This window comes from Pocillopora damicornis, chromosome 6, assembly GCF_964200805.1.
Source record: "Pocillopora damicornis chromosome 6, jaPocDami1.2, whole genome shotgun sequence".
Taxonomy (NCBI): domain Eukaryota; kingdom Metazoa; phylum Cnidaria; class Anthozoa; order Scleractinia; family Pocilloporidae; genus Pocillopora; species Pocillopora damicornis.
Genome location: NC_142675.1, coordinates 24,417,501 through 24,432,440, shown reverse-complemented (window position 1 = coordinate 24,432,440; position 14,940 = coordinate 24,417,501). Strand labels below are relative to the sequence as shown.

Below are 14,940 nucleotides of genomic sequence, written 5' to 3'. Positions count from 1 at the left end.
CTCTAAGTCAGGGTTTTTAACTATGTCGTGTGAGGTTTTGTCATATCATTTAATGTCAATTGATGTCAAATCTTGTCAAGTCAGGTCAATTTATGTCAAGTTACACTACGTCAGTAGTCAATTTGATGGAACGCCCACCAATTTTATAATGGGCTTATTCTCATACAAGTAAGTCTTATTTCATCTGATTAGCGGAAAGTGTGACACAAGGCATTAACATTTTGACACTTATTGTGACGAAATGCCGTGAAAAATGCGAAAAAGCCACCAAAGAAAAGGAGCAAACAGTGTGGTGTTATGTGAATCATGTGTAAGATATTCCTTCCGTTTTTTCGGTCGTTCGCTTGAGTAAGTAAGGTTTTTTAGTACAGATAAGAATCGGAAAGTTATATATTTTGCACGCGAAAAATATTTCTGGAAAGAAATAAACGTGTTTGTAAAGAGTGGTATATCCTTCTCAAGGGAATTGTAGTGAGATATAACAATGATATTACACCTCGAGGTGACTTACTTCTAAGCCACATTTTAAAGAACCGATGTCAGACCATGCAAAAGCTTTCTTAATCATAAAAAGCTTTGAAGCGAAACCGATCACGTGATAACCATAAAGGGGGAGAATCCAAATAACTAGACAAGTCATTTAATTTCTGCCTTCATTGCCAGGTAGCAGAATATTTGATATATTTTTCTGCTCTGCTCAGGAAAGAATCAACTACCTTCTTTCATTTTTCCAAAATTTGGGTCATACTTCTGTAGCTTCAACTTGACTCGACACAAAAAACGAGACATATTCTGCCCTCGAGAACAGGTTATTTATTTCCTTTTGACAGTTTATACGTAGTAGCATTTTAAGGCCCCCACTCAAAAAAAAGGTGATATCCAAATTGCCTACGTTTGCAAGTTCCTATGTTTGTTTACCGTGTGCAAATTAAAGGAATAGAGAAAGGTCACAGCATTGACAGAAGCACAGTGTCCCTTAATTTTAATGTTCACATTATTAAAATACCAATGAGTGGCCACTTAAAATAGACAGTAAGTAATTGTTGTTCTGCTTTGAATACTATCGAAAACCATCAAGATTTGATATTAAGTTGTGAAAAGATGGTGACTGGTATGATCAGAGAGTCTACGTTTGGTCCGGTAACAGCAGCATTCGATTCCAGGTTAGAGTTCTTTTCTAATTGTACCCCAAAACAAGAATAATCTGAACGAGTAATCAAGATAAGTGAAAAGGTGTCAAGGAACCGTCGCGAACTGATAATAACAACATGAAAAGAGCGGGAAACAGGAGGGCAAAGTCATGACTGGATTTAGTTTTGCATTTGGTGCAAATGAAAGAAGGGAATTAACAAAAATTAAATGTGATCACGGATTACTCTCAAGATACAATTAAAAATAAATATATATAATATATATTCCACTATATATTCATAAATTCATCTTCGCTGCAGAGGTTAATTTATTGGCGAGCGATCACCTTTAAGGTTTATATTTTTAGCCCAGTGTCCTATATACTGAGAGGATCAGTTCAGGTAAAGTGCATAGTGTTGCATTTTTTTCCACGGGAGTGAGCTGATTACGTATCTGAAGCACCAACACAACCGGAACAAAAACCAGTTTTCTAGCAAAGGTGTAGCGTTTCAATATGTTTTAAGAAATGAATCGAGGGCCGAGGGGAAACGATGAAGGTCGATGAAAACAAGACATACTCAACCAAGAGACGCTTGTGCTTAGTTTCATTGTTTTAATTCTTGATCACAGTATTTCTACATGTCTTTGGTTTATGAGTTTACGGTTTGGTTTCACATCCATATTATCGATGGCAATTTTTATTTCAAAATTACTCTATTTACTGCGCATGTGTGTTCTCTGTTTCTATCCATGACGTTAGCCTCGAGTGAAAAGACTTTCCTCAGAATTGGGCGTCACCTGGCCGGTGTTCATTGGAAGACCATATTTATCAAATCCCAAAACCCGCCTCTTGTCTTTAAGGTTTGACTGAAAATAGAAGTAGTCACTCCCAACTTCTCTAGGTACTTTTTTAAACAGAATTTCAGGATAAAGACGTTTCACTTTATCCAAGTTGTTAAGACTGCGCAAAGGTGTCGACAGAGTCTAATGGAGAAAAAACACTGGATTAATTCTTAAACCAGATAGGGTTAGATTATTGTTAGAAAGTCTCTAGGAAGCATTTAACTTCACACATTGTATTCAGTTAGTAATTGTCAGCTTTCTTTTATCAATTTAAGCCGCTTATGTGTCAGCATTATCTCCTTCCATTTCCAAATGTGTCCTAAACTAAGAAAAACTAAATCATTTTGGTAGTTACGAACAGGAATTGAAGGTTCTAAACCAAGCGGATTTGGAGCTTATATATTCATATAGGTTGAAATCTTTTTTCTTTTGTTTCTTCTTGATCCATATTTAAACTTGTTATATTTAGTAATTAACTTGAACTTTCTCCAACCCCCCTCCCTCCCCCTTCTTCTCTTAACGTTCGATTCCCGTTGGTGACGATACCTTTACAAAGATGGTGTCATCTCTTTTGTTTACGGCCACTGCGGTTCCACCAGTGCTACTCTCCAAAATACAAATTTCCTCGTATTTTCGTGCTGCATTTTGGCTTCTGCTCAAAATTGAATGGATCTTTAATTGAGCTGTCAAAAATAACGCAACTTGATATCACTGGAAAGACAGTAAACGATCGATTTGAATTTGCTGTTTTGTGGCTGGTCGAAAGCGTTTCATTACATCACTCACACTTTTACAAAATCAGCGCCTTCTATTTGGTCAAAGTATGAATTATTATGTCTTATTGGAGGGTTTATATTCAAGAGGAACTAAAAAAAAGATTGAAAAGCTGAGGCAGATCAGAATATTTCTTAAGAAGGGTGTATCACTGAGGAATGAAAAAACTGATGGGTGACGTAAACCAATATTTTGCAAAATTCTAGCTACATTAGAAAGCGACAGGTCATCTCAGGAAGGGGGAAGTGCACACTGCGCCCCTAGATCCGCCCTTAGGAAGGGGTAATCATGAACATGATTGAACTAGGTTCAGACGGAGGACGCACTCAACACCAGAGTTTAAAATTATAAAGTACCGACAGGTTGGTTTATACTGGTTGATTCCCAAGAAATGGAATTTTGCTAATAAGAACAATCTAAAGGCCGTATATTTTCTGTTTCATAGATTTAGTATCTTTACATGTTAAAAGCATATCCTGGGGTAGTTTGAAACTCAAGAATGCCAGGCGTGAAGACAAGGCTTTGTTGCAAGGTCTTGATACTATTCTTTAAAAGCGCTGATTCGCAAAAACTGAATTGATAAAAAACTATGGAAAGTGAAAAGTGTGAATATCTGGCCGGTCTGTAGAGATTGTATGGTAAATTTTTATTCTTAGTAACGGCCATGGTTAGATTTGCCTCATCCGAAGACTGCTGCATTTGATTTACATTGAATTTTGTTTCTTGTCCATGTACCTCGATCTTTTCACGAATAAAGCTTTGAATATGTGGCCAAACTGGAATATATACTTACTTTTTGGATCTGTCGCTAGGGCATATGTAACAATAGATTTTCCGTCAATTTTCAGGTAGTGACCAAAGATAGGACCTTCTTGGTTTAGGGACACGAACTGCTTATTGTTTCTGCGGTACCACTGGTCGTTCATCGGCTTAGTGATTTCCTCAATGCTTTCCTAAAACATTACCAATGATGTTATCTAACCATTATCAATAATCCTTCGTTTAGCGAATCCATCAGATATTTTTTCGAAATATATCCCTTACTGATCACAGATATGACCTCATAAACGTTTAAATAAGATGAAATTTAAAATATCATTGGATGAACTTTGCACCATCCTGGACAAAGCAATAATTAGAAGGAATTATTTAGAAAATAACAGGAACATCGAATATATCATGACTGTAGACTAATTTCATGTGTTTCGTTTAAGCCAAGTGTGCATTAAGTATCTGTTCGGAAATCAAGAATAAAATGCTTTTAGTTAGGGAGAACTCACAGCGTGTGCTGTTTGTTAACCTATCCAGCCTAAAAAATATGGTCGTGACGTGACTGCAACTCTTTAGTATGCGCGATAAGCTGCGTTGTGGGTTGTTGATTACATAGCATAACAAAGTTGTCTTCCAGGAGCTATAAAAATCACACAAGTCATTTATTTACAGTGGTTTAGAACCGTCTAATGTTTTCCATGAACCTCAAAAGGAAATGGAAAATCAGCAGAATACACGTAATTTACTAGGATTTACGTTCCAAAAATTTTGAGCTCTCGTTTTCTCTACTTTTGTTTCCTTTTATGGACGTTTTATTTTTCCGGCTCATTTTGCGTGACAAGGGTTGTGTATTATGGTTGCATTTGACATTTTGTGCGGGAAATCGACGCGCGAGAGGCCAAATTGACTCCCTTACGCATGCCCGACGTTTGACAGCCATATTCCGCCATGTTGGAAAAGTTTTAAATGAGTAGTAGCTCATCGGAAGATAAACGCTTTACCGACCCAGATGAAAAGGAAATAAAATGAAGAACTCTCGAATCTCTGAAAAGTACTGTAAGATTTCAATTTGGAGATTGCATCGGCTCGGTAAACTTTCGAGTACTTTGAGGTTACCGTTCCTCGTTTCTCAAGCCTAGGTTAACTGGTACTCGGAAAATAAAGCAAACTTGCCGCCTTCAAGGAAGGCTTTGCGACCTTTGGACTATTCTACGGAAACTTATACACCCTTTGTTCATAAGAGAAACCTTATATGAAAAATAAGCATTTTTGTCCTGCTTCAGTTTACCGGCGGATTTTCAAATTTAAGGTTAATCCAAGAAATTTGCATGTTAACTCTCAAACTCGATCCACAACCGTGTTTGTCCGAGAGCAAAACTAAATTCGACCGTGTTTGATCTTGATTTCTGAGTAGTATTCTTATACACATGTATCACCTTTTCGTTTTATATCTCCGTTGTCTTTATATGACCTTGCTTTAGAAGCAGAAGATCTAAAAATTATCTATTATACATGGTATTTGCCTTTTCTGTGTCCTAAACTTTCGAGTTATGCAAAGGTAGGTGAAACACTGCTCTCGCAGCAAAGAGAGAATCATCCATCAATAATACGGCCCCTTCGATTTGAGAAGGATAGTTGAGAAAGTTTCACACTCACCTTTGCTGATCCGTCGTGTACATCGTGGTGTCCTGTGTGAAGTATATGGTCAGAAGTAGAATCATAAGTGATATTTTGCGTAAGCTGTCTTTACGCATTTACCTTTGCACCGATACATCGATCGAGAAAGTACCAAAAGCATATGTGCTGTATAACCTTAGAGCTGTTCAAGTTGTTTTTATAACTTTTAGATGTTGACAGCTATGAAAAAAAAAAACCGTTGCGAAAGATGACAGGACGTAGTGGACAATTAATAGATATTAACCAAACCTTTTACCACTGAGGGATTCAACGACAACTCCAGTAACAGGAAAGTCCAACCAGCCATGAAAAGAAAGGATAAGCTTTTTCCAGCCATTTCTTAGTTCTGAAACACATAAAAAAATAGATAAAACTGTCGAGTCATTAAGTTTAAATCGTAGTGTAAAACGTATTCAACTTACAGTCCGGCAGAGTTCCTGAGTTTGAGTTTATCCTTTAGCCTCAGTTTATCCTCAGATAGTCCCGAGAGTAGGTCCTTTACTAAGCCTGGCTGATAACGAGCTATATTGCCCTCTGTCAAGCAGGGTTTTTAACCATGTCGTGTGAGGTTATGTCATATCATTTCAGGTCAATTGATGTCAAATCATGTCAAGTCATGTCAATTTATGTCGAGTTACATCACCTCAGTAGTCAATTTATGGAACGCTTGTCAATTTTATAATGGGCTGTTTTCACACAAGTAAGTCTTATTTCATCAGCCGTAAGTGTGACGCAAGGCATTAAGATTTTTATGCTTGTTGTCACAAAATGCCGTGAAAAATGCGAAAAAGCCATCAAAGAAAATGAACAACCAGCGTGGCTTTGTGTGAATCATGTGTAAGGTATTCCTCCCGTTTTTCGGTCGCTTGCTTGAATTAGAGATATTTTCTTAGTACAGATAAGAATCGGAAGTTATATATTCCCCATGCAAGAAATATTTCACGAAAGAAATAAACGTATCTGTAACGAGAGGTGTTTTGATACAACAGTGAAAAATTACACCTCGAGGTGACTTAACTGTATGTCACATTTGAAAGAAATGTTCCCCTGTAAAATGAATCTAAAGGAAGCAGATATACATACAAAATTAGTCATAAAAAGCTTTGAAGCGAAACCGATAACGCGATAACCATAAATGCGTAGCCAAATAACTAGAGAAGTTATAACATTTCTGCCTTCATTGCCAGAGAGCAGAATATTTAATATATTTTTTTCTGGTCTGCTCTCTGCCGATTGTTGCTCTTCGGAAAAAAAGCGGAGTTCACTAGGTCCCTTTCTGAGAAGACAATGATACCGACATCGGTCCTCTCACTCATTTTAGCACTTTTATAGTCGACAACTTTTGCGGCCGAGAGTCTGCCGTTTTTTAAAAAAAAAAAAACCTTGTTCCCCCTTACGAGACTATTGCAAAGGCCTTGAAGGACTTATTTCTTTGGGTTTTTTATTATGTGGTGTGAAGCTGTGTCGAGTCATGTCAAATCTTGTCAAGTTATGTCAATTTATGTTGAGTCACATAACCTTAGTGGCCCTTTAATAGAACGCTTGTCAATTTTTTAATGACCTGATTTTCACACAAGTAAGTCATATTTCATCAGCGGAAAGTGTGACACAAGGAATTAACATTTTGACACTTATGTGACGAAATGCTGTGAAAAATGCGAAAAAGCCACTAAAGAAAATGAACAACCCGCGTGGCGTTATGTAAATTATGTGTAAGATATTCCATCCGTTTTTCAGTCGTTTGCTTGGGTAAGCAAGATTTAGTTCATATAAGAATTAAAACTGCATGGAATATTGCTCGTGTTCAAATAGACATCTCAGTCGTTCGCTGCGCTCACTCGCGTGCTATCGAGTTGAACACTCGGAGAGAAGTTCTGTATTGTTCTCTATTTCTGTTCTGCTCTTGAAAGAATAAGCTACTTTCTTTGTTTTGCCGTATTTTTTCAAAATTTGGAGAATCCTTTTGTAGCTTCAACTCCACTTGATATAACAAACAAGACATATTCTGCCCTCAAGAACAGGTTATTTATCTCCTTTTGACATTTTAAACGTAGTAGAATTTTGAGGTCCCCACTCAACTAAAAAAAAATCTTCCGCGAAGAAAGATAATACCCAAATTCCCTACGTTTGCAAGTTCCTATGTTTGTCTGTCGTGTGCAAATGAAAGGAATAGAGAAAGGTCACAGCATTAACAGAAGCCCCAGTGTCCCTTAATTTGAACGTTCACATTATTAAAATACCCGTAAGGGGCCACTTAGAATAAGAAATGATTGTTATTTGCTTTGAGTACTATCCAAAACTAACAAGATTTGATATTAAGTTGTGGAATGATAGTGACTGGTATGATTAGAGAGTCTACGAAATTTGTCGCGGTAACGGCAGCATTTGACTCCAAGTTAGAGTTCTTTTCTAGTTGTAGCCCAAAACCAAAATAATCTAAACAAGTAATCAGAATAAGTGAAAAGGTGTCAAGGAGCGAACGCGAAATGATAATAAAAACAAGAAAAGAGCGGGAAAACAGGAGGGCAAAGTCACCATTGGATTTAGTTTTGCATTTGATTTGAGCAAATTGTCTGACAAATCAAAGAGAGAAAATTAAACAAAATTAATGTGATCTTGGACTACTCTCAATATACAATTGAAAATAAAACGTTTCCCACTAGAGTAGGATAAAGAGGAACTCTATACATTCATAAATTCATCTGCGCTGCAGACTTGAATTTAATGGCGAGTGATTTCCTTTAAGGTTTATATTTCTAGCCCAGTGTCCTATATACTGAGAGGATCAGTTCAGGTAAAGTGCATAGTGATGCATTTTTTCCCTTGGGAGTGAGCTGATTACGTATCTGAAGCACCAACGCAATCGGAACAAAAACCAGTTTTCTAGCAAAGGTGTAGCGTTTCAATATGTTTTAAGAAATGAATCGAGGGCCGAGGGGAAACGATGAATGTCGATGAAAACAAGACATACTCAACCAAGAGACGCTTGTGCTTAGTTTCACTGTTTTTATTCTTGATCACAGTATTTCTACATGTCTTTGGTTTATGAGTTTACGGTTTGGTTTCATATCCATATTATCGATGGCAATTTTTATTTCAAAATTACTCTATTTACTGCGCATGTGTGTTCTCTGTTTCTATCCATGACGTTAGCCTCGAGTGAAAAGACTTTCCTCAGAATTGGGCGTCACCTGGCCGGTGTTCATTGGAAGACCATATTCATCAAATCCCAAAACCCGCCTCTTATCTTTAAGGTTTGACTGAAAATAGAAGTAGTAACTCCCAGCTTCTCTGGGTACTTTTTTAAACAGAATCTCAGGGTAAAGACGTTTCACTTTATCCAAGTTGTTAAGACTGCGCAAAGGTGTCGACAGAGTCTAATGGAGAAAAAACACTGGATTAATTCTTAAACCAGATAGGGTTAGATTATTGTTAGAAAGTCTCTAGGAAGCATTTAACTTCACACATTGTTAGTAATTGCCAGCTTTCTTTTATCAATTTAAGCTGCTTATGTGTCAGCATTATCTCCTTCCATTTCCAAATGTGTCCTAAACTAAGAAAAACTAAATCATTTTGGTAGTTACGAACAGGAATTGAAGGTTCTAAACCAAGCGGATTTGGAGCTTATATATTCATATAGGTTGAAATCTTTTTTTCTTTTGTATCTTCTTGATCCATATTTAAACTTGTTATATTTAGTAATTAACTTGAACTTTCCCTAACCCCCCTCCCCCCCTTCTTCCCTTGACGTTCGATTCCCGTGGGTGACGATACCTTTACAAAGATGGTGTCATCTCTTTTGTTTACGGCCACTGCGGTTCCACCAGTGCTACTCTCCAAAATACAAAATTCCTCCAATTTTCCTCCTGCATTTTGGCTTCCGGTCACAAGTCCATGGAACTTTAATTGAGCTGTCAAAAATAACGCAACTTGATATCACTGGAAAGACGGTAAACGATCGATTTAGATTTGCTGTTTTGTGGCTGGTCGAAAGCGTTTCATTAGATCACTCACACTTTTACAAAATCAGCGCCTTCTATTTGGTCAAAGTATGAATTATTATGTCTTATTGGAGGGTTTATATTCAAGAGGAACTAAAAGCTGAGGCAGATCAAGAATATTTCTTAAGAAGGGTGTATCACTGAGGAATAAAGTAACTGATGAGTGACGTAAACCAATATTTTGCAAAACTCTAGCTACATTAGAAAGCGACAGGTCATCTCAGGAAGGGGGAAGTGCACACTGCGCCCCTAGATCCGCCCTTAGGAAGGGGTAATCATGAACATGATTGAACTAGGTTCAGACGGAGGACGCACTCAACACCAGAGTTTAAAATTATAAAGTACCGACAGGTTGGTTTATACTGGTTGATTCCCAAGAAATGGAATTTTGCTAATAAAAACAATCTAAAGGCCGTATATTTTCTGTTTCATAGATTTAGTATCTTTACATGTTAAAAGCCTATCCTGGGGTAGTTTGAAACTCAAGAATGCCAGGCTAGACAAGGCTTTGTTGCAAGGTCTTGATACTATTCTTTAAAAGCGCTGATTCGCAAAAACTGAAGTGATAAAAAACTATGAAAAGCGAAAAGTGTGAATATCAGGCCGGTCTGTAGATGTCTGTAGAGATTGTATGGTAAATTTTTATTCTTAGTAACGGCTATGGTTAGATTTGCCTCATCCGAAGACTGCTGCATTTGATTTACATTGAATTTTGTTTCTTGTCCATGTACCTCGATCTTTTCACGAATAAAGCTGTGAATATGTGAATACTTACTTTTTGGATCTGTCCTTTGGGCATATGTAACAACAGATGTTCCGTCAATTTTCAGGTAGTGACCAAAGATAGGACCGTTTTGCTTTTGAGCCACGAACCGATCATTGTTTCTGCGGTACCACTGGTCGTTCATCGGCTTAGTGATTTCCTCAATGCTTACCTAAAACATTACCAATAATGTTGTCTAACCATTATCAATAATCCTTCATTTAGCGAATCCATCAGATATTTTTTTTCGAAATATATCCCTTACTGATCACAGATATGACCTCATAAACGTTTAAATAAGATGAAATTTAAAATATCATTGGATGAACTTTGCACCAAAGGAAAAAGGAATTATTTAGAAAATAACAGGAACATCGAATATCCCATGACTGTAGACTAATTTCATGTGTTTCGTTTAAGCCAAGCGTGCATTAAGTATCTGTTCGGAAATCAGGAATAAAATGCTTTTAGTTAAGGAGAACTCACAGCGTGTGCTGTTTGTTAACCTATCCAGCCTAAAAAATATGGTCGTGACGTGACTGCAACTCTTTAGTATGCGCGATAAGCTGCGTTGTGGGTTGTTGATTACATAGCATAACAAAGTTGCCTTCCAGGAGCTATAAAAACCACACAAGTCATTTAGTTACAGTGGTTTAGAACCGTCTAATGTTTTCCATGAACCTCAAAAGGAAATGGAAAATCAGCAGAATACACGTAATTTACTAGGCTTTACGTTCCAAGAATTTTGAGCTCTCCTTTTCTCTACTTTTGTTTCCTTCTATGGACGTTTTATTTTTCCGGCTTGTTTTGCGTGACAAAGGTTGTGTATTATGGTTGCATTTGGCATTTTGTGCGAGAAATCGGCGCGCGACAGGCCAAATTGACTCCCTTACGCATGCCCGACGTTTGACAGCCATGTTCCGCCATGTTGGAAAATTATCAAGTGAGTAGGAGCTCATCTGAAGATAAACACTTAGCCGGCCCAGTTTAAAAGGAAATAAAGTGAAGAACTCTCAAATCTCTGAAAAATTACTGTAAGATTTCAATTTGGAGATTGCAAACTTTCGAGTACTTTGAGGTTACCGTTCCTCGTTTCTCAAGCCAAGGTTAACTGGTACTTGGAAAATAAAGCAAACTTGCCGCCTTCAAGGAAGGATTTGCAACCTTTGGACTAGTCTACGGAAATTTATACACTCTTTGCTCATAAGAGAAACCTTATATGAAAAATAGGCATTTTTGTCCTGCTTCAGTTTACCGGCGGATTTTCAAATTTAAGGTTAATCCAAGAAATTTGCATGTTAACTCATGCATGATCCACAACCGTGTTTGTCCGAGAGCAAAACTAAATTCGACTGTGTTTGATCTTGATTTCTGAGTAGCATTCTTATACACATGTATCACCTTTTAGTTTTATATCTCCGTTGCCTTTATATGACCTTGCTTTAGAAGAAGAAGATCTAAAAATTATCTATTATACATGGTATTTGCCCTTTCTGTGTCCTAAACTTTCGAGTTATGCGAAGGTAGGTGAAACACTCCTCTCACAGCGAAGAGAGAGTCACCCATCAATAATACGGCGCCTTCAATTTGAGAAGGATAGTAGAGAAAGTTTCACACTCACCTTTGCTGATTCGTCGCGTACATCGTGGTGTCCTGTGTGAAGTATATGGTCAGAAGTAGAATCATAAGTGATATTTTATTTTGCGTAAGCTGTCTTTACGCTTTTACCTTTGCACCGATACATCGATCGAGAAAGTACTAAGGGCATAGGTGCTGTATAACCTTGGAGCTGTTCAAGTTGTTTTTATAACTTTTAGATGTTGACAGCTATGAAAAAAAAACCGTAGCGAAACATGACAGGACGTACTGGACAATTAATAGATATTAACCAAACCTTTTGCCACGGAGGGATTCAACGACAATTCCAGTAACAGGAAAGTCCAACCAGTCATGAAAAGAAACGATAAGCTTTTTCCAGCCATTTCTTAGTTCTGAAACACATAAAAAAATAGATAAAACTGTCGAGTCATTAAGTTTAAATCGTAGTGTAAAACGTATTCAACTTACAGTCCGGCAGAGTTCCTGAGTTTGAGTTTATCCTTTAGCCTCAGTTTATCCTCAGATAGTCCCGAGAGTAGGTCCTTTACTAAGCCTGGCTGATAACGAGCTATATTGCCCTCTGTCAAGCAGGGTTTTTAACCATGTCGTGTGAGGTTATGTCATATCATTTCATGTCAATTGATGTCAAATCATGTCAAGTCATGTCAATTTATGTCGAGTTACACCACCTCAGTAGTCAATTTATGGAACGCTTGTCAATTTTATAATGGGCTGTTTTCACACAAGTAAGTCTTATTTCATCAGCCGTAAGTGTGACGCAAGGCATTGACATTTTTATGCTTGTTGTCACAAAATGCCGTGAAAAATGCGAAAAAGCCATCAAAGAAAATGAACAACCAGCGTGGCTTTGTGTGAATCATGTGTAAGATATTCCTTCCGTTTTTCGGTCGCTTGCTTGAATAAGAGATGTTTTCTTAGTACAGATAAGAATCGGAAGTTATATATTTCCCATGCAAGAAATATTTCACGAAAGAAATAAACGTATCTGTAACGAGAGGTGTTTTGATACAACAGTGAAAAATTACACCTCGAGGTAACTTAACTGTATGTCACATTTGAAAGAACTGTTCCCCTGTAAAATGAATCTGAAAGCAGATCTACACACAAAATTAGTCATAAAAAGCTTTGAAGCGAAACCGATAACGCGATAACCATAAAATGCGTAGCCAAATAACCAGAGAAGTCATTAAATTTCTGCCTTCATTGCTAGAGAGCAGAATATTTAATATTTTTTTTTCTGGTCTGCTCTCTGCCGACCGTTGCCCTTCGGAAAAAAAAGCTGAGTTCACTAGGTCCCTTTCTGAGAAGACAATGATACCGACATCGGTCCTCTCCCTCATTTTAGCACTTTTATAGTCGACAACTTTTGTGGCCAAGAGTCTGCCGTTTTTTTTTTAAAAAAAAAAACCTAGTTCCCCCTTACGAGACTATTGCAAAGGCCTTGAAGGACTTATTTCTTCGGGTTTTTTATTATGTGGTGTGAAGCTGTGTCAAGTCATGACAAATCTTGTCAAATTATGTTAATTTATGTTGAGTCACATAACCTTAGTGGCCCTTTAATAGAACGCTTGTCAATTTTTTAATGAACTGATTTTCACACAAGTAAGTCATATTTCATCAGCGGAAAATGTGACACATGGAATTAACATTTTGACACTTATTGTGACGAAATGCTGTGAAAAATGCGAAAAAGCCACTAAAGAAAATGAACAACCCGCGTGGCGTTATGTAAATTATGTGTAAGATATTCCATCCGTTTTTCAGTCGTTTGCTTGGGTAAGCAAGATTTAGTTCATATAAGAATTAAAACTGCATGGAATATTGCTCGTGTTCAAATAGACATCTCAGTCGTTCGCTGCGCTCACTCGCGTGCTATCGAGTTGAACACTCGGGGAGAAGTTCTGTATTGTTCTCTATTTCTGTTCTGCTCTTGAAAGAATAAGCTACTTTCTTTGTTTTGCCGTATTTTTTCAAAATTTGGAGCATCCTTTTGTAGCTTCAACTCCACATGATATAACAAACAAGACATATTCTGCCCTCAAGAACAGGTTATTTATCTCCTTTTGACATTTTAAACGTAATAGAATTTTGAGGTCCCCACTCAACTCAAAAAAAACCTTCCGCGAAGAAAGATAACACCCAAATTCCCTACGTTTGCAAGTTCCTATGTTTGTCTGTCTTGTGCAAATGAAAGGACTAGAGAAAGGTCACAGCATTGACAGAAGCCCCAGTGTCCCTTAATTTGAACGTTCACATCATTAAAATACCCGTGAGTGGCCACTTAGAATAAGAAATGATTGTCATTTGCTTTGAGTACTATCCAAAACTAACAAGATTTGATATTAAGTTGTGGAATGATAGTGACTGGTATGATTAGAGAGTCTACGAAATTTGGTGTAGTAACAGCAGCATTCGACTCCAAGTTAGAGTTCTTTTCTAGTTGTAGCCCAAAACCAAAATAATCTAAACAAGTAATCAGAATAAGTGAAAAGGTGTCAAGGAGCGAACGCGAAATGATAATAAAAACAAGAAAAGAGCGGGAAAACAGGAGGGCAAAGTCACCATTGGATTTAGTTTTGCATTTGATTTGAGCAAATTGTCTGACAAATCAAAGAGAGAAAATTAAACAAAATTAATGTGATCTTGGACTACTCTCAATATACAATTGAAAATAAAACGTTTCCCACTAGAGTAGGATAAAGAGGAACTCTATACATTCATAAATTCATCTGCGCTGCAGACTTGAATTTAATGGCGAGTGATTTCCTTTAAGGTTTATATTTCTAGCCCAGTGTCCTATATACTGAGAGGATCAGTTCAGGTAAAGTGCATAGTGATGCATTTTTTCCCTTGGGAGTGAGCTGATTACGTATCTGAAGCACCAACGCAATCGGAACAAAAACCAGTTTTCTAGCAAAGGTGTAGCGTTTCAATATGTTTTAAGAAATGAATCGAGGGCCGAGGGGAAACGATGAATGTCGATGAAAACAAGACATACTCAACCAAGAGACGCTTGTGCTTAGTTTCACTGTTTTTATTCTTGATCACAGTATTTCTACATGTCTTTGGTTTATGAGTTTACGGTTTGGTTTCATATCCATATTATCGATGGCAATTTTTATTTCAAAATTACTCTATTTACTGCGCATGTGTGTTCTCTGTTTCTATCCATGACGTTAGCCTCGAGTGAAAAGACTTTCCTCAGAATTGGGCGTCACCTGGCCGGTGTTCATTGGAAGACCATATTTATCAAATCCCAAAACCCGCCTCTTATCTTTAAGGTTTGACTGAAAATAGAAGTAGTCACTCCCAACTTCTCTAGGTACTTGTTTAAACAGAATTTCAGGATAAAGACGTATC

The 14,940-nt window shown here is 37.3% G+C and overlaps 2 protein-coding genes and 1 long non-coding RNA gene across 15 annotated transcripts in view; 1 reads left to right on the top strand and 2 right to left on the bottom strand.

Annotated features, from left to right (window-relative positions):
* The window catches only part of LOC113676353 (uncharacterized), a 62,742-nt gene that overhangs the window by 17,791 nt on the left and 30,011 nt on the right, over positions 1-14,940 (top strand). Inside the window, exon 3 of one of the 13 annotated variants that reach the window (XR_016187747.1) lies at positions 3,597-4,016. The exons of 11 other annotated variants lie outside the window; for them this stretch is intronic. This is a non-coding gene — a long non-coding RNA (uncharacterized LOC113676353). Of the gene's footprint in view, positions 1-3,596; positions 4,017-14,940 lie in introns of those variants that run through there. One more of the 13 variants, XR_016187741.1, reaches the window with a different exon arrangement.
* On the bottom strand, positions 1,731-12,129 carry LOC113676349 (uncharacterized). The gene is made up of 6 exons (XM_089209681.1): positions 12,028-12,129; positions 11,855-11,951; positions 5,176-5,207; positions 3,542-3,701; positions 2,521-2,657; positions 1,731-2,115 (listed from the first exon to the last, which is right to left on the bottom strand). The coding sequence occupies exons 2-6, from the start codon at positions 11,940-11,942 to the stop codon at positions 1,888-1,890; spliced, it is 645 nt and encodes a 214-aa protein (XP_089065807.1). The 5' UTR covers positions 11,943-11,951; positions 12,028-12,129; the 3' UTR covers positions 1,731-1,887.
* Positions 14,600-14,940, bottom strand: part of LOC149044580 (uncharacterized) — a 1,947-nt gene continuing 1,606 nt past the window's right edge. Inside the window, exon 3 of the mRNA XM_089210881.1 lies at positions 14,600-14,940. This exon is cut by the window's right edge and continues 44 nt beyond it. Within this exon, the coding sequence (XP_089067007.1) occupies positions 14,757-14,940 (184 nt within the window). The 3' untranslated portion in view covers positions 14,600-14,756.

Excerpts from the sequence above, each read along its gene's own strand:
- LOC113676349 (XM_089209681.1), bottom strand. The coding sequence starts at position 11,942 with ATGGCTGGAAAAAGCTTATCGTTTCTTTTCATGACTGGTTGGACTTTC. Across the intron at positions 5,208-11,854 it reads GAATCCCTCCGTGGCAAAAG|GACACCACGATGTACACGAC; the intron begins GTTTGGTTAATA and ends TACTTCACACAG. Across the intron at positions 2,658-3,541 it reads CCTAGCGACAGATCCAAAAA|CTCAATTAAAGATCCATTCA; the intron begins GTAAGTATATAT and ends TATTTTTGACAG.